Source organism: Acomys russatus, chromosome 10 (assembly GCF_903995435.1).
Source record: "Acomys russatus chromosome 10, mAcoRus1.1, whole genome shotgun sequence".
NCBI lineage: Eukaryota > Metazoa > Chordata > Mammalia > Rodentia > Muridae > Acomys > Acomys russatus.
Window position 1 is genome coordinate 137546 of NC_067146.1, and position 19907 is coordinate 157452.

The 19907-nt window shown below is 38.9% G+C and overlaps 2 protein-coding genes across 2 annotated transcripts; both read right to left on the reverse strand.

Annotated features, from left to right (window-relative positions):
• Window positions 1-933, reverse strand: LOC127194199 (olfactory receptor 2A12-like). Its single transcript, XM_051151520.1, has one exon. The coding sequence runs from the start codon at window positions 931-933 to the stop codon at window positions 1-3; it is 933 nt and encodes a 310-aa protein (XP_051007477.1).
• Window positions 934-18607: 17674 nt separating this feature from the next.
• On the reverse strand, window positions 18608-19540 carry LOC127194200 (olfactory receptor 13-like). The gene has a single exon (XM_051151521.1). It carries the CDS (start codon window positions 19538-19540, stop codon window positions 18608-18610), a length of 933 nt encoding a protein of 310 aa, XP_051007478.1.
• Window positions 19541-19907: the final 367 nt, after the last annotated feature.

The following is a 19907-nucleotide window of genomic DNA, read 5'->3' on the forward strand; positions in this document are numbered from 1 at the left end:
TCAAAGTGATCTCTGCTTCCAAAGAACTCTTCGTAATGCACCTTTCACCTCTGTGTTCCTCAAACTGTAGATCAGAGGGTTGAGCATAGGGTTGAAAAGGCTGTAAAACAGTGACAATACCTTCCTCTGGTCTTGAGAATTTTTGGACCTGGGGGCCATGTACATGGCAATGGCACTGCCAAAAAAGAGTCCAACCACACAGAGATGTGAGGAGCAGGTGGAGAAGGCCTTTCGGCGGCCCTCCCCTGACTGGATACCCAGGATGGCCACCAGGATGCGTGTGTAGGAGACCAGCACCAAGAACAGGGGCCCCACTAAGACCATCACAGAGCCAGCAAAGAGGACAACTTGGTTGAGTCTTGTGTCTGCACAGGCCAATCTGAAAACTGACATGATTTGACAGAAAAAGTGGTTGATTTTTTGTGGCCCACAAAATGGGAGTCTTAGAATGAGAGTGATGTGGACTGAGCCCAACAGGAAGCTAAACACCCAGCAAGTGGCAGCTAGGATGGTGCATGCTCTCCAGCTCATGATGAGTGTGTATTTCAAAGGGTGACAGATAGCTACATAACGGTCATAGGACATCACCACCAGAACCGTACACTCAGTCACAGCAAAAGCCAAATACAAAAATGTCTGAAGGAGGCATGGAGTAAAGGAAATGGTCTTTTGGTGCAGCACCATATTTGTCAACATTTTAGGGACAGTGCTGGAGGCATAGGACATGTCAACAACGGCCAGTTGTGAGAGGAAGAAGTACATAGGAGTGTGCAGCCTAGCATCTAGGCAGATGAGGCCCAGGATGACCCCATTTCCTATCAAGGTGAGGCTGTAACACAGCAAGAACAGGCCAAACAGGACCATTTCCAGGGAGGGGTCAACCTGGAATCCCAGCAGTATCATTTCAGTGATTCGTGTCTGATTGATCCCCATGTTCTTGTGACAAGTGAATATGGTCAGGAGGGAAATTTCAGAGCTGAAGGGTAGAGAATAAAGACAAAAGACAGAGATTTTCACTTTGGAGTTTGAATTAATATTAAATGAAAAAACCAGTCCTAATTCAAGCTCGATAATGTTTACTTGAAAGTTTGGCATCTTGGGATATTTGAAAACTGTGGCTATTGACCATTACAAACATTTAACCTGTTTTATAGAAAAATCAAGATATCTTCTTTCTTTAGAAATAGATCATCATCATCATCATCATCATCATCACCATCATTATTTTCATAGGATAAGCAATGATTGCCTTTAACTAACATAATAGCACACACTTCCATTTCATTCGCTACTTCCCTTGTCTCTGTTCACCACAGAAATGGAAGCTTTGGAAGCACTTACTGATCTTTCTCACCGTACTTACATTACTAAATACATGGTTTCTAAGAACAAAGTGAATATGTTTACTCAGTATAAGCTCCTGATTTGTCTTGACTTCAAACACATGGACATCAGAGGTTAAATATAGTATACCAGCTGGAAGTTGAAGAGGAGGTTAGACTAAGACAGCCCTTCCACACACCAAATATGGATGAGATACAGGAGGGAGTTCGTGGAGCTCATTTTTCCAGAGTTCGGATGAGTTGTTGAGAACAGAGACTCAGTGTGATTACCTGAAGCTGAGGGTTCTTGGTGGGCCTGAGATGTGGATTATCTGGTGAGAAAATGGTGGAGAAACAATAAAGAGGTTTCATCAAAGAATATATCTTTGAAAAGAATGTCTTTAAATTGTAAATAGTGTCTTCTGTTTAATAATTTCAGTAAATTCAAGGCCTGTACAAAACAAAAGTGTGGAAGGGGGTGGTATTTGGGATGAAGAGGGGGCCTTATAGAAGAGGGCCATAAGTGAGGGCAGTGACCATGGGTAGAGTCACAGTACATTATATTGTATGTGTGCATGAAATTGTCAAAAATAGAAAAGACAAAAACAAGATTGATGTTCACTGAAGCAAGCTGAAGCCCTGTGATTTTTCCCTCTAATTGAAAATAGCATGACTCTGTAGACTAAAAACCATACTCTTTAAAGAGAATAAAATTAATTCTCTGTAATTTTCTGTAGCTCCTGTCTGTCTTCTGTGTGCTTTACTTCATTATGTTGAGTCTGCCAGGGATCTCGTTAGGGCACTGCTGGTGTTATTCAGCCATGCCTGCCTCTTACGACATGGTCATATCTGAATCCCAACTGCCCAGGTATTCTATGACCGATGGCAGTTTCAATTTTAACTCATTATTTTTTAAGTGATAATTTTCATTTTCTAATTTTAAAATTCAAAGTTGACTATGTGTATATGTGGTGATTTAATTCTTTTCTTCTTGATCCCTTATAATACTTTGTTTAGCAAGTTTTTAAATTTTAATTGGAGATAAAATTTGAGTTGTTTATTAAACCTTCATTAGACTCCTAAAACTTACTTTTTCTGGATTAGCAGAATATTAATTATCACTAACAAAGTAAAAGAAAAACTGATCAACAAGGAGAGTCTAGATGATGAAGGAGCAGTGCAAGTGTTCCAAAGGGCAGGCACTGCAAAATCCACAGCCACAGATGCTTTCTTGAATAAATCAGAGCAAAGGATGCACACTGCTACTGGGCACGTTCCACAGATTTAAGAAATGAGAGTGGTGACTGGTGATCCCAACATACCTGCTGAGGCTCAGCCCAGGATGAAGATGATCAGGTAGGACAGTAAACCTGGGACACAGGAGGAGGTGTTTCTGGCTCCGATGACACCTGGGCAAGCTAGTCTTCTGCCAGAAGAAACAATAAGAACATATTTATTAAATTGTGACAGGCATTGACTGATGCTGCCCTTCTACGCAATCAGACCTAATGTTCCCATTTTGCTGGCAGGAAGAAATTTCTAAGATGGAGTAGAGAAAAATGTCTCAGTATAAGAAATGAGAAGTTATAAAGCACCTCAGATCCATGTCTTCTTTTGTCAGACAATTCAGAAAGAAGAGCAACTTCTAATGCCACTTTCCATTTGGAGCATAAAGCAGGGACCACTACGATGCCCAGTTATTCCAAAGCGTGACCAACACCGAGAAGTCTCAAGTCTACGATCATTTTGGCAGTAGGACCAGATCTCAACCATGGGTGGGACTTGGCACACTCCCAGGAACAGCACCACCGTGTCTTTTCTAAATCTAGAGTTGTTCAGTGGCTGCCTTGCCTTGGCATCAGTTTCTAGACAATGATTCACACAAAATAAGACAACATTCTGGGTACTTTCTTCACACTGGCCTTGAAAATAAGAAAACTCATAAAGATAGAAGATTGGAGCCAAATTGCTGTTTCTAACACAGGCTGGAGGAAAAGGAGACCTAGATGTTCTCCCAGCCTGGGGACTGTGGTGTGATGCAAGTTCACTGGCAGCTTCACCACCTAAGAGTTTTACATTGAGCTGTCTAAACCATCCCCATCCCCAGAGGCATACCTGTGAGGTTCAGGCAGCAGAGCACAAAGCACTTTCCCGCCATTCTATGCCTCCCTTAACAGTGGTATAACACTGTGCCCTTTCCTGCTGCCTCTGCAGTTGTAACACCCTCACCTGCACTGCCACTCCATCTTTGTGAAGGCTGAGCTCTCATGGGTGACAAGTGTGCCCCCCACGGAGCTTGTTAAGGTAGATATCATAGGGCTGTGTTCTCCCTGGGGGAATGCAAACTTGGGTGGATGAAAAGTCTAAATAAGACATCAATTATCAAAAGTTTCCCTTTCACATATTTATTTCTACTCAAAGATCAAAAAGAGTGGATCTTATTTCCTTTTTGGTGGCTTCCTCGTTTCCTTTGGTTAGAGAGTACTTCCAATTTATCCCATTTTATTTATTTCTTAATTTTTAAATATATTTTATTAGTTTATTCATATTACATCTCAATTGTTATCCATCCCTTGTATCCTCCAATTCCTCCCTCCCTCCCATTTTCCCCTTACTCCTCTCCCATATGACTGTGACTAAGGGGGACCTCCTCCCCCTGTGCATGCTCATAGGGTATCAGGTCTCTTCTTGGTAGCCTGCTAAAAACATTGTTTCTGCCTTCTTTCTGAGATGTATATATACAGCTTTAGGCTACATGGTTATAATTTGTCCATTCTAAGCATTCAAGATCACAAATACATAACAAAAGACATGTTAAAATCCAGCAACAATGCTTGAGATAATTTTATTTATTTATTAAAATTTTATTTATTTGTTCACTTTACATAGCGCCCTCTCTCCTCTCCTCTCAGTCTTACTTCCCCTCTTCCTTCCCTCCTCCCCTATTTCTCAGAAAAGGGAGCCCCCCCACCCACCTACACAGCTCATGAAATTACATCAGGACTTAGTTCGTACTCTTCCCTTGTGGTCATGTCAAGGCAGTCTCATCATGAGGAAGTGATCAAAAAGCAGGCAGCAGAGTCCATGTTAGAGACACCCTTTTGGTCCCCTTACTAGTAGACCCACACAAAGCCTAAGCTACCCATCAGCTACATCTATATAAAGGACCTAGATCCAATACATGCATGGTTCTTGGTTGGTGCTTCAGACTCCACAGGCCCCTCTGTTAGTTGGCTCTGTTAGTGTTCTTTGGAGCTTTTGTCACCTTGAGGTCCTTTTATCCTTCTCTTCACTTTTCCACTAGACTCCCTATGCTTTACTCAGTGTTTGGCTGTGAGTCTCAGGATCTGTTTCAAACCTCTAAAACAAGTCTGCTAAGCTCCTGTCTGCAATCATAGCAGAGTGTCGTTAATAGTGCCAGGGGTGGGTCTTTGGTTGGGCCAGGCATTGGTTGGAAATTCCCTCAATCTCTGCCCTCTCTGTTCTATCTTTATCCCTGCATGTCTTGTTGGCAGCATAAATTTTAGGTCAATGATTTTGTAGGTGGGTTGGTGTTCTTCCTCCCTCCACTAGGAGTCTTGTCTAGTTTGAGGGTGTCTGCTTCAGTCTGTACGGCCTCCGCTACTAGAAGTCTCAGCTAGAGTTTCCCTCATATCTTCCCAGAGGCCTATTCTAATTTAGGTCTCCAGCTTGGTCAGAGACCATCTTAAATTCATGACTGTTCAAATTAGTTGAGCTCTTAATAGATGATTGGTGCCCAGGAGATGGCTCAGCATGTAAAGGCACTTCCTGGCAAGCCTGATGTCTTGAGATCAATACTCAGACTCAAATGGCAGAAAAAGAAAACTACCTTCACAAAGTTGTCCTGTGGCTTTATAAGTGTGCTATGGCATGCACTTCTGCATGTACACACACACACACACTAAATATTATAGAAAATAAAAAAGAAAATAATGCTAGGACAATTTCTATAAAGATATATTTTAAGTTAGGTATCTGTATCATCTATCTGGTTATCTTCATCTATCTATCTATCTTTTTCTTTCTTTCTATCTATCATCTATCAGCTATTTATCTTTACCTACTTATCTATCATCTATCAACCTATCATCTATATTTATCATCTATCTATCACCTATTACTTTATCATCTGTCAGTCTATCTATTATCTATATCTATCTATCTATCTATCTATCTATCTATCTATCTATCTATCTTTGGGAGGTTGATAAAGGTTATGAGAAACTGAGATACTGGAGACCTGGAGAGCTAATGCTGTAGCGTTTGTCCTCAGAATCAATCCAGAAGCTGGAGAAGAGCATGTCTTAGCTTCAACACCATCAGGCAGAAAAACTGCAACCTTTTTTGCCATAGTCTTGTCTATTGGAAGACCTGAATGATGCTCACTCATATTGTGGGGGACAGTCTGGTTTATTCAGTCTAATAATTCAATAATAAATCTCATAAAGACACCTCACAAATACTATCTGAATAATCAGGTCTCTAGGATCATTTAACTCAGTCAGATTGATCTTCACATCTGAAAATCCACTTGCTATCAATAGACATATTTATTTTTAGTGTTTCAGTTCTTTGCCATTGGTTTCTACATCTGCTCTGTGATAGTACCAAAGAGTTTGGATTGTTGTGTTTTTGTACAAAATTTAAAACCAGAACCTACAGCTCTTTTATTTTTATTTATTTATTCAGATTGCAACTAAATTTTTATTGCATCACTTATATCCTCCCATTCCTCCCTCCCTCCCGCTTTCACTCTATTCCCCTCCTCTAGGTCTATGATTGAGGAGAACCTCCTCCCCCACTATATGGTCATAGGCTATCAAGTCTTATCTTGGTAGCCTGCTTATTCTTTCTAAGTGCCATCAGGCCTCCCCACCAAGGGGAGGTGGTCAAATATGGTGCATCAGAGTTCATGTCATGTCCCATGAAAGTCGTCCCTTACAGTAGATTGGGATAGATATGAGGACATCCCATTGCGACTCTAGGTAAGACAAATATAGGAGATGGGGAAATAGAAGGCCCTAGAGGGTCCTAGAAACCTACAAGAAGAACATCATGATGAGTGGATGGGGGCGCATAGGGTCTGATCAAACTATTGCACTATTCAAGGACAATATAAGTAGTAAACATCAAACCCCTATGCTGTGGCTCTTTTAGATTGCTTCTTTTCAAGGTATTTTGGCTCCTTTTGGTTGGTTACATGTTCATATTAATTTAAATAGCATGTAAATACAAATCTTCTCAGTCTTGTGTGTGTGTGTGTGTGTGTGTGTGTGTGTGTGTGTGTGTGTGTGTGTGTAAAATAATTAAGGAAAAAGAAGCCAGAGGCCATGCGTTTGAGAGAAATAGAGCAAGTGGAATTACATAGGAGGGGTTGTCAGGAAGAAATGTGAAGGGGAATACTATGTAATTGTATTTTAACTTAAAAAAGAGCTCAGCATGTCAGATTTTGTGAAACAAAAATGATAGACTTTAGGGGAATAATGCTTGGTCTTTCAGTAATATCTCACAGTACTAACTATTCAAAATAGCAGGCTTGCTAGCCCATCAGTATGGGTGGTCTTTTCATTCATTCATTTAGATCATATTTTATTTCCTTCAATGATATTTATAGTGTGTATCTTGAACTTTATTCTTTTTTATACAATTATAAAAGAAATTGTCTTACTTTATAGCTGCACATCCTTCACTGGTAGTGTTAAGATATATACTCACACTCACTCATACCTATAATTGTTTCTGTATTTGTAAGATATTTTCTAATAAAGATTATATTAGTTGCCCCTTTCTAACTTTAATATCTTTTACTTCTTGTTCTTGTCTACCTTAGCTAAACACCTACAGTACAATATTGGATCAAAGTAGTAGGGATAGACCTATGCATATATTCCTTTTTAAAAAAAGTGTATTCATTTATATTTACAAACTGTACCTTAACATTTTAAATTAAAATAGAGTCACACAGCTTTTCCTCTATCCCTTTATTGCCTTCAAATCTTTCCGGCTACCTTCCCACAAACCTTTCCTTGCCCCTCCCCCTCCACTCAAGTTGGTAGCTTCTTTTTCTTTGATTATTATTGTTACACAGGGAAATGGAGAATCAGGCTCTCCAAGAGGAAAACCCTCTTATTGATTGTCAAATGCAGAGTGTTCAGTACAAATTCCATGTTCCTTTTTTTTTTTTTTTAATTAGAAAGCATTTTTGTTTATTAGCGATGATGCTAACTACAGGCTGCTCATCACTGGCCTTTGGAAGACAGATGAAGTTCTCTTCTGTTCTACTTGAGTGTTTTTATCAGTTGGATTTTCCACATGATTTTATTGATATATGCAATAACCATACAGATTTTGTCCTTTCTGTTTTAATGTGGACTATTAAATGAATTTACATTTGGATCTTAAACCAGTATCCGATTTTTTGGCTACTTCTCATTTGGTTACTTTCATTTTGACATGAGTGTAATATTGACCTCATAGAATAAATGAGGAAATGTTCTAGCTTTTCTTATACTTTGGGATTCTATGTAGAATTTAGTGTTTTCTTTCTTAAATATTTGAGCCGGGCATGGTGGTGCACGCCTTTTATCCCAGCATTCAGGAGGAAGAAGCAGGAGGATCTCTGTGAGTTCAAGGCCAGCCTGGTCTACAAAGTGAGTCCAAGACAGCCAGGGCTACACAGAGAAACCCTGTCTTGAAAAACAAACAAAAAAGATTTGAAGCTTCTCCTCTTTTAGTGAAGCTACATCTTTCTGGAATTTTCTTTATGGAAAGACTGAACATTACAATGCAATCATTTTGCTTCTTATGGATTGTCAAAATCTGCCTGTTCTGGCTTTCATACTTTATATATTTATAAAATATGTACATTTCACCAGGGTCACCTATACTTTTTAGTACAGTTTCTCACAATATTGCTGGAGATCATTCATTTCCCTTAGAAATTTGTATGCTGCCTGTAATTTCCTTCTTTTATCAATAAAGTTTTTTCTTCTATCTCAGTCTTTCCTACCTACAAATACATTCCTCTCTCTAAAGATCAAAAAATTGAACTGTACCCATTGATTTCTTTTGTGAATTATGCATTCTTTGCCGAACATCTTCAAATGTATACATCCTATTTTCTCGCTTCATTCATTAATTAATTTAACAAACATTACATATAGATGGATGGTTAATTTATCAGAAGTATTTTTATATTTGCAAGATTGGCGCTTTGTTAAGTAAGCAGCAGTTGTCAGATCACTCATTTGTGTGCTTAAGCTTGTAATGGCTGTACTCCAGAAGACATTGTGTTAGTTAGTAAATTCCAATTCAGTCATTCAATGAATAAGGATGCACAGCAGCCAGATCAATACCATGAATGGTGTGAGAGAACTAAGAGGAAAGAGTCAAGAGAATTCTACACAGAATTCAGTGTTAACTTACAGCCAGTGTTATAACACAATGGAGGAGACTTCAAACATTTCCAAAAAAAGCCACAAACAAGACAAATATGTCTACCTTTTCAGTATTATTCAGTATAATGCTTGAAGTCTTAGCTGGAGAACTAAGACAAGTGAAGGGAGAAAGTAGCATGGATAGAAAAGCAAAAAGTTCAAGTGTCCATAATGTATATGCTTTGGTTCTATACGTGAAATTCTAAAGACTCCACCCAGTATTCTTGGAATTGACAAAATCTTTCAACAAAGTGGTAGGATACAAAATTAGCATACAAAATGATTAGCCTTTTTATGTATCAATAACAAACAATCTGAGAAGGAAAGGGAAAAACTTTCCTTGTTTATAACAGCGATCTAAGGATTTAATGCATACCACATCAATGCTATGATAACATTCTTCCCAGAAGTGCAAAATAATCAATATTCTGAAAGAAGCACAACATTTATAGGTAGCCAAAGAAAGTTTCATCAAAAAGAACAATGCATAAAATATCAACATACTTGATTACCTTATCCTACAGACCATGATAACAAAAGCAACATGGCACTAAAAAAAAAAAAAAAAAAAAAAAAAAAAAAAAAAAAAGAGGAAAGGAATGTAGAAGAACGAAATAGAAGAGGCTCACATATAAACGTTAACTGTATCCACATCTGAAATTTGACAAAAGACATATAAACACATACATTGGAGAAAACATAGCCCTTCTAAATGGTTCTGGGGAGATTAGGTATCAGCCTATAGATATTCCTTGTCTTAGCCTGCACAGAAATAGCTCTAAGTGGATGTAAGACCTTAAGGTATGGCATAGAGCTCTGATACTGTTAGAAGGACAACATGAGATCTAGTCTAACTATGGGTGTAGGCAGGTATTTTCTTAACAGGACTCTAATTACTCTGCAAACACCAACAATTAACAAATGTTACTGTGGGAAACTAGGAATCTTGTGCTCTACAGGGAAATGGGTCAGCTGGTGGAGACCAACATAGATTAGGGAAAAAAACCTTTGCTTACTGCACATGCTGACAGAAAAGGAATAATGAGAATATATAAACTCTTCAAGAAATCAGCAAATAAATAAATAAATAAATAAATAGAACAACCCAATGAATGACTGTGGTAGAGAAATGAACAGATAATTCTCAAAAGATGAAGTGCACATGGCCAATAAATATGAAAAAGTGTTCAGCTTCTGTACTCATCATAGATATAATTAAAAGTATAGTGAGAGTCTCATTTCACATATAACAATGTCATTTACTTACTTACTTACTTACTTACTCACTTACTTATTTATTGTTATTGTGTTTTCAAGACAGGGTTTTTCTATGAAATAGGCCTGGCTGTCCTGGACTCACTTTGTAGACCAGGCTGGTCTTGAATTCACAGAGATCTGCCAGCCTCTGCTTCCCAAGTGCTGGTATTAAAGGTGTGCACCATGATGTCTGGCTCTTAAAATTGTTTAAAATTTAAAAATAACAATAATAAAGGAACTAAAAATCAATCTACCATATGACCCAGCTATGCATTTATGAGTATTTACCTGAAAGACTCTAAGTCAACATATCACAAAGATCATTGCACATTAGTGTTTATTGCAGCACTACTCACAATAACAGGGTTATGGAACTATGAAATATGTAGAGTGTATGAACAATAGTATTTAATTCATTTATAAAAAAGATAATTACATTATTGTAGGAAACTATGTGGAACTGGAATCAGATTAAATAAAATAAATCAGACTTAAACAAATATCACATTTTCTGTCATTTGTGGCTAGGTATTATACATATATTTAATATACAATATGTGCTATTGTATATTATAATATACACATACAATATATGCACACATACACATAAAATATACATATATAATACACACATAATATATCCAATATATAACATACAATAAGATATAATATATATACAAAGTAATGCATTTATATATGATATTAAAGTTGAAATGAAACTGGGAAGGAAGTAGAGAGTGGCTGATGAGATGGAGCAGAGGAGTAAATGGAGATTTTTTTAGAGGATAATGGGGGATATATAGTACATTATATGCTTATATGAAAATGTTTTTATAAAACCAAGCATTGTGTATAGCATGTCTATGCCCATTGCAGAACAAGGCTTCACACTATTTAGAATCATTCTTTTCCATCCACTACAGGTAATTATAAAATTAAAGGAAACATACAAATCAAAGATCAGTTATGGGAAAATGAATGGAGCAGTGCTATGTCCTTGTAGAAACGAAAATATGAGATGGGTCTCACTTTGGAGTGGACTTTCACCCAAGAGATATTTTATTCAAGCAGCAGTGAAAAATAGATGTCAAGAAGGGGAAAACAGTAAGTTTCTTGGGCAAAATCAACATTTGCTGTGATTTAGGATAAGCGAGAAAGTTGAGACTTTTGAATAGGGTGACGAAGATGAATATGTACAAAAGAAGCATCTAAAGTTCGCACCAATCTCTCCCTCTAGTATGTGCCAATTTTGAGGGTGCAAAGACTCCTGAAGGCAGAGCCAACCACTACGTCTGTGGCTCTGATGGAGTGGTTCTTGGTAAGCCTGAGCTGTGAATTAGAACTTCAATGTCCTGGGAGAATTGTAATTGTAATCATGTTGTATGTTGGGCTGAGGAATTTAGTAAGTACACACGCCAGAAAATAAAAGTCACATGCTATGTACATGAGCAGTCTGTTTCAATAATAATTGTTTTCAATTATGAAAATAAAGCCTCATCTATATAAAGAGAAACATTAAAATAGAAAGCCCCTATGATTTAACATTCAAAAATGTGAAACACTCTGGCCCGTAATCAAGAGTGTAAAGAGTCAGCATGAGACTAACCATAATAAAACAGTGAGACTCCCAAACAAAAAATTCAACACATCTGTGTTGATACGGTAAGTAAAATGGATAGAAAAACAGAAGAGTTGAAAAAAATTATGTCCCAGTATCTTTCCAAATCCCCTGCTGGGAGGAAACCCTCAGAGGACATCTATGCTGGGCTAATATCCACTTATAATTGAGTTTATACCATGCTGATAGACACCTCCTTTTCCACATGGAGAAGGGGAGGGGAGAGCAGTCAAGTACCTCTGATATGAATTCTGGTGCCGGTGATTTGATCACTGCCCCTTGGCAGAGAGGCCCTATGAGAACACAGAAGAAGGGGATTCAGGCTGTCCAGATGAGACCTGATAGGCTATGGTCAGACAGTGGGGAGGTCTAGGGAAAGGGAATAGGGCAGAGTGGGAGGGAGGGTGGGAACAGAAAGATAAGAGCAAGGGGATTATTATTGAGATGTATGTAAACACATTATAATAAAAATATGTAATATTTTGATAAAACATCAACATTTCTAAAATTATTAAATGGTCTGTAAGGCAGCAACACATGACATTCGAATTTAATAAGCATCAGGTGACTTAATGTCAGACCATAGTCTCCAGAAAGTAAGATTTTTAAAGTAACAAATTACCAGTAGAAAAGTCCCAAATAAAAGAGTAAGCTAATGTGGGGTGAAGATGAAGCACAAGTCATTTGAGTATTAAATTTTAACACACGCCCAAGAAGAACAAAACAATTAAAATAGGTAGTTTTGTCTGCTCATCTAAAAAGATGGTAAAGTAACTTGATGACAGAGTACCTATGATCCCACAGTCTCCAGAAATCATAAGCAAGACAAAGAGAAGAGATAATAAACATAGGTCTATTGTGAGTGCTTCACAGCTGCACGTGCCCATCAAAGATATTTCCTTTAGGAAGATGAAATCTGCTTTAGTGTTTTCTTGCATTACAAATTATGTTGTAGCTGTTTTAGTTTTGTCTCTTCTTTCTACCTTCCTCTGCCCCTCCTTGCCTCCCCTCCTTTCCTTCTCCACACCCCACCACTTTTCCTTTTTATGCCTTAAAACATTGTTCTTTCATCTTAAATTGTGAATCTTTCTGTTGTCAGCTAATACTGTTATAGAATAATTTTACCGACTTCTGACTTCTTTAGTTATGGTCAGAACACAAAGTACACTTCTTGTTATTCATCGCAGGTAGGTAAGGGTGGAGATCCTTTTCTCATGAAGGATCATTGACTCTGACTTCACTCTTTCCAAGTTAAAAGCTTGGTTACAAGGGTATCTAGCAACTTTGCAGACAGTGGTTGTGAAGACTGGTAAAGACCCAAAGAGCAAATACAATCTTCTGTTGGCATAGTTTGTTTTCCTTTAAAAATGTTTGAACTTAGATGATGTTTATTTGCTTAGATTTTCAACCTTCCATTTTACCTTAAGAAGGTATTTTTGACCTGACATGATTTTCACTGGCATATCATAGATGTAGCATTACCACACTTGTATAAAACAAAGAAAAGAAAGAAATAAGTAGGCAAGAAAACAGAAAAGATGCTTCTAACTTCTGTTTACTCTTGTAGAAGGCAGAACCACTACTCTCAGTAACTGTGGAATGAAGCTACTTCATATTACTCAGTATTACTCTTGTTCACAAATTAAGTTACATGTTAAAAAGCCCAACTTAGAATACTTTAATCTAATATTTAGGTAAGAAGAGTCACTTCTACACTCCATTGTTCAGTTGTTCGTAGCTAAGTATAACATAGAAGAACTTACCACTTGTTATCTGGCATTTCTATTGCCTTTTGATTTGTAGATCTCTTTTGGCACCCATGCATGAATATCAAACTAGTTGATGGCCTTGATAGCAATATAGATATTACCTCTAGTGTACAGTAATTAATACTCAATGACAAGAAGCACAGTTTTGGTCAATGGGAAACAATAACCAGCAATTAAATTACTCCTCTATCTGTGTCTATGTGGACAGTCTTGAATAAAATATTTGACAACATCTCCCAAAACACAATTCTATCCTAGAAGTAATCTATTTTTTCAAACTAAATGGGGCAACATTTAGTGAGTATCCCTTGAACCTTTTCTCTCCACTTTCCTGTCCCCTTCTGCTTTTTCACATTTTTAATAAAATTGTGTCATAGACACTTTTACATCTGATGTTATTTGGCTTAAAGAGGGAGATCTAATTTAATAGATATCATGAACTGAAGTTCCTTTCTTTCTTTCTTTCTTTCAAAGATTTGTTTATTATGCATACAGTGCTCTGCCTGCATGCTTGAATGCCAGAAGTGGCCATTAGATCACACTATGGATGGTTGTGAGCCACCATGTGGCTGCTAGGAATTGAATTCAGGGCCTCTGGAAGATCAGACAGTGCTCTTAACCTCTGAGCCACCTTTCCAGCTCCAAATGTGTAGCCCAAGCTGGCCTCAAACTCGTGATCTCCTGTGTCTGTCCCCTTCAACAAACCCTACTAATGTGTGCCATCACAACTGGCCCACTCGAGCTCCTAAATGCACCTGGTAGAGAAAAGTCACAATGGAAGGTCTGTTCCTCAACTTCAGCAAATAAGGAGAAGGAAGTCGGACTAAAAATAGTGAGTGGCCACATGTCCATATGTGTTGGTGTCTCATGCTGTTTTTTAAATGACAGAGGATTGCTGCAAAGAATGGCAACAGACTTGAAAGCACAGGAAATATTTCCTTCCACTCTTCAGTTATACTTCCAGGCAAGGAAGCTATTTCACAATAAAGCCAGCCAGGACATTCGGGAACGGCAGATAAGTCTAAGTGACTGGAAAAGCTTTCCTAGCTCTGCACTACCACTGTGTTTTCTGGAAGGAAATCAGCATGATCCCATGCCTTCCTGAGTGGCAGGGCCTTCAGCAGAAATCTCTGCAGTTGTAATTGGAATACTGGAGCCTTTGTACCAGAGGTTCATAGCAACACAAAAGTCATGATGGGGCTGAAGCATCACAGGGACAGTTGATATTGACAATGTATAAAAAAAAACATACTTTTACAGCTGCATGTGCCAGGATAGGGGACTAGACTGGTGTTAGAATAAGCTCAGAAATATCAAAGTTAGCAGAAAATGCTCAACCTCATCAAAACCAAATACACCTCCTAGGGAAATCAACCAAGGTGTAAGGATAAAGTTAGATTTATAAGGGGATTATAGCTTGGGGCATATCTCAGAGTATTTGCCCTACATATGCAAGACCCTGGCTTATTCGCCAGGCTTATTATATCAAACAAAGCTAATATACTGTCAACCTAAATATTTGAGAACCCTGTCTTAGGGCTTCTCTTGCAACAAAACGCAATGACCAAAAAACAACTTGGGGAGGAAAGGTTTTATTCTGCTTACACTTAGTTCCCCAGCACTGTTTATCATTGAAGAATGTTAGGATAGGAACTCAAACAGGGCTAGAACCTGGACACAGGAGCTGATGCAGAGGACACAGAGGGATGCTGCTTGGGGGCTTGCTTCCCATGGCTTGCACAACCTGCTTTCTTACAGAATATAGGACTACCAGCCCTGGGATGGCACCGTTCATAATGGGCTGGGCCCTCCCTATCAATCATTAATTTTTAAAAACTTTTTTAAAATTTATTTTTTAATTTGTTCATTATACATGCTGATTGTAGCCCCTTTTTTCATCACCTCCCACTCCCACCATCTCTCCCATATTATGAGACCCACAAGGAGACTGTGCTGCCTGTTTAATTCTCACCATGCATGGTCCTTTGTTGGTGCATCAGTCTCTGCAGCACCTGCCTCCTCTGCCAGGATTTGTTGGCTCCACTAATCTCCTTGTGGAGCTCCTGGCCCCTCCAGGTCCTTCTATCTCCCAACTCTTCTATAAGACTCCCTGCACTCCACGTGGAAGTTTGGTTTTGAGTCTCAGCATCTGCTTGAATCCCCTACTGGGTATAGTCTTTCAGAAGGTCTCTATGGTAGACTCCCATTCTGTTCCTTTTCTTCAACTGCTTCTGGTGTCTATTCTATTTGCTCTTCTGTGTGAGAATTAAGCATCCTCCCTAGTGTCCTCCTTGTTGTTTAGCTTCTTTAGGTCTGTGGATTGTGGTGTGGTTGTCCTGTATTATGTGGCTAATATCCTTTTATAAGTGAGTATATACCATGAGTGCCTTTCTGGGTCTGGGTTGCCTCACTCAGGATGGTCATTTCTAGTTCCATCCATTTGCTTGCAAATTTCATGATTTCCTTGTTTTTAATAGTTGAGTATCATTCCATTGAGTAAATGTACCAGAGTTTCTTTATCCATTCTTCGGTTAAGGGACCTCTGGGTTGTTTCCAGATTCTGGCTGTTATGAATAAAGCTGCTATGAACATAGTTGAACAAATTTCCTTGTTATATGGAGTAGCACCTTTTCAGTATATGCTCAGGAGTGGTATGGCTTGGTTTTGAGGTAGAACTATTCCCAATTTTCTGAGAAAGTGCCATATTGATTTCCAAAATAGTAGTACAAGTTTGCATTCCACCAGCAATGGAGGAGGGCTCCTGAACAGAATGTCAACATCTCAGGCTCTAAGATCAACAATTAATAAATAGGACCTCATGAAATGGAAAGGCTTCTTTAAGGCAAAAGACACTTATCACTAGAACAAAACAGTAGCCTAAAGACCAGGTAAAGATCTTCACCAACTCTACATCTGATAGAGGTCTAATAACAAAAATATATAAAGAACTCCAGAAATAAAACACCACCAAACAAAATAATCCAATTAAAGAATGGGGCACAGAACTAAACAGAGAATTCTCAACAAAGGAATATAGAATGGTTGAGAAATACTTGAAGAAATGATCAATGTTCCTAGTCTTCAGGGAAATGCCAATCAAAATGACTCTGAGATTCCATCTTATACCTACAGAATGGCTAAGATTAAAAACTCATGTCAATCACTAATTTTAAAAATGCCTTACAGGCTTACCTACAGCTAGATCTTATAAAATTTTAAATTGAGGTTCCTTCCTCTCACATAACTTTAGTTTGTGTCAAGTTGACATAAATCCAGCCGTCACAGGCCTTCACTCATATATACAATTTAATAACTTAAAATGAACTTTCCCCAACACCCCAGATTTTGTTTTTGTTCCTTAAAAAGATGAAATCAATCACAAAGGAGCAACTGCATGCCTTATCCTTGTTTGTTCTGTTCAGAAGAAAGTTAGATGAGCTTATGAGCCAGCAATATATCTATGAGCACTAATACAAAAGTAGCACCTTCATTAGACTGCAAAGTCAAATGGGTAGAAGCAGAATTTATCTCCTTATTGTATTACTTGTTCCTGCTCTGTGTGAGGCAATTTCCAGCCATAAATTTTCAGGCCGTAATTCCATAGGCAGTCTAGCATTCATAGCAAAAGAAGACCCAAGTCTGGAACATCCATTTCTCATTGCTTCCTTGGCTGTATATCCAAAGAAAGTGACCACAGATACCTTCCCAGGGTTATATACAACATTTACAGAACAATCGTTTATTACAACTTATACTGTAGGCAGATCCAATATCTCACTCAAGTAGAATCGATACATGGTGATGTGTTTATACAATGCAATGGAATGAACAAATGCCACCTCTACTCACCCTGAAAGAAGTGAACAGTGGAAGAACAAACAGAACAGTGACTGAAATAACATAGATCATAACAATGAACATTTTGAGGGGCCATTTGTGTCAAGTGCACGAAAGCACAACACCAATATAGACTCCTAGAAGTCAAGGTCACAGGCGCTTGCTTTGTGAGAGAAGGCAAGGCCCACTAGTTGGGAGAGGGTGTGATGAAATGTTTTGTTTCTCATCTTGACAAGTGCTCACATGATTTACGGTTCTAGCAATCTTTTCTCAGATGAATTGATGCTTTGTGCATCTTAAACAAAATTTTAAAATTCCACCCTTCTGTTAATTTGTTATAGTTATTCAGCCACTGAACGGTGCCTCATTTGACTTCTTGTCTCCCACTTCATTCCCATGCCATTCTCTTTTCATGTGTCCATCTGTAAGTAGAGTCTAGGCAGGATTTCTTGCCAGAACTGATGCGGCATTCGATACCACTATTGAACCTGTGTGTATATCTCTCAGGCTGTTTTCTGCTGTAGCTCACAGAATTAGTAGCTGGGTAAGACTGATGATTACTTTTAGCCACATTAAAAGCCTGTGCACTGCCATGCTGGTCTATGTTTGGGTTGCTTGTGTTCTACCATCCAAAAAATTAGAGAAAATAAAAATACAGGGAGGTTCTTGAAAGGTGTGAGAAAAAAAATTTTTTTAAGAAAATGGGAAGGGGAGCTTAGCAGAGTTGTCCATTGAGAGGCTCCATCCAGCAATGGTTTGAAACAGATGCTGAGATTCACAGCCAAACATTGGGTGATGCATAGGGAATCTTGTGGAAAGGGGGGGGGGGTGGAAATAGGAAAGGACCTGGAGGTGACAGCAGCTCCATAAGACCAACAGATCCAACTAACCAGGGACCAGAGGGGCGTGTGGAGACTAAAACAAGGACCATGCATAGGCTAGCCCTAGGCCCCCTCCACAGATGCAGCCGATAGGCAGCTCAAGCTTCGTGTGCATCCTCTAGTAAGGGGAGAGGGGTTTGTCCCTGGCATGGACTCTGTTGCCAGCTTTTTTGATCACTTTCCCCTGATGGGATTATGTTGCTAGGCTACAGGGGGAAGGACATGCTCAGTCTTGATTAGTCAATGAGCTGGGTGGTTGGGTAGGGGGGATCCCCTTTTCTGAGGAATAAGGAAAGAGGAGGGATGGTGGGATTGGAGGAAGAAGGAGGGGCCTAACAAGCATGCAAAGCGAATAAATACATTTAAAAAAATGGAAAGGATGCCTTTGAACAAGTTTTTGTATCCTGGTCCACGTTGGATGAAATTAATTCCAAGACCTTTGCAAAGTTTGTATTCTTTAACACTCTCAAGAAGTGTCCTCTTTTATGAGCACCCTTTTCAGTGCACTTTTGACCTCTTTGTTCCTCAGACTGTAGATCAGTGGGTTGAGCATAGGATTGAAAAGGCTGTGGAAGAGTAAGAGATATTTCTTCTGCTCATTGGAGTTGCTGTGTTGAGGTCCAACATACATGACAATGGCTGTGCCATAAAAGAGTCCAACAACACAGAGATGGGAGGAGCAGGTGGAGAAGGCTTTCTTCCGCCCTTGCTGTGACTTGATCTTCAGGATGGCACACACAATATGAGCATAAGAAACCACAATTGAAGAAAATGGTCCCACAAGCACAGACACAGCCCCAGCCAAAACCATGACCTCATTTATGCGGGTGTCTGCACAGGCAAGCTTGAGAACAGCTATAATTTCACAGAAAAAGTGATTCACTTTTTGAGAGGCACAGAAAGGCAGCGGTAAGAGTAATACTAAATGGACAAGGGCCAAGAGGACTCCTAAAATCCAGGATGTCACCACCAGGATAACACAAACTCTCCAGCTCATGATGGCAGTGTATCGGAGTGGGTGGCAGATGGCCACATACCTGTCGTAGGACATCACCACTAGTAGGAGACACTCTGTATGTGCAAATGTCAAAAAGAGAAAGGTCTGTGTCATGCAGCCAGCAAAGGAGATAGTTTTGGCTGGATCCATGAGGTTCACCAGCATCTGGGGCACTGTGTTGCAGGCATAGGCAATGTCAACAATGGCCAGGTGGGACAGGAAGAAGTACATGGGAGTGTGGAGCCTGGAGTCAAGGCAGATAAGCCCCAAAATGGTCCCATTTCCCACCAGAGTGAAGGCGTAGAATAGTGAGAAGAGCACAAAGAGGAGCATCTGCATCCTTTGGCTGAGTGGAAATCCCAGGAGGATGAACTGTGTAACTGAGGTCTGATTTTTCTCCATGTCCCTATGGAAGAGACAAGGAAGTTCATCAAATTTGAACCCAGTGTGAATGCTCAAGGTAGGTTTTTAAACAATATACTCGTTCGTCCCATACTGAGTGTTTTAAAGAAAATCTTCCATCATATCTTTGACCTAAATTAAATTAAAATGCTCAGAAAATTTCATGACTTACTTCCTCTCAGTATGTCTCACAATTATATTTTAATATTTGGAAGTTTTTAATAAGCATTAGTGAATAAATTGTTGTTTTACTTTAAGTCAAATACAGGGAATTATTTGAGAGACAGTATTATTTTAGTCCAAAAAAATAGACTTATGACTATTGGTCTCATCTCCCAAAAAGGTGATTGTTTTACTAGGGTTAAGA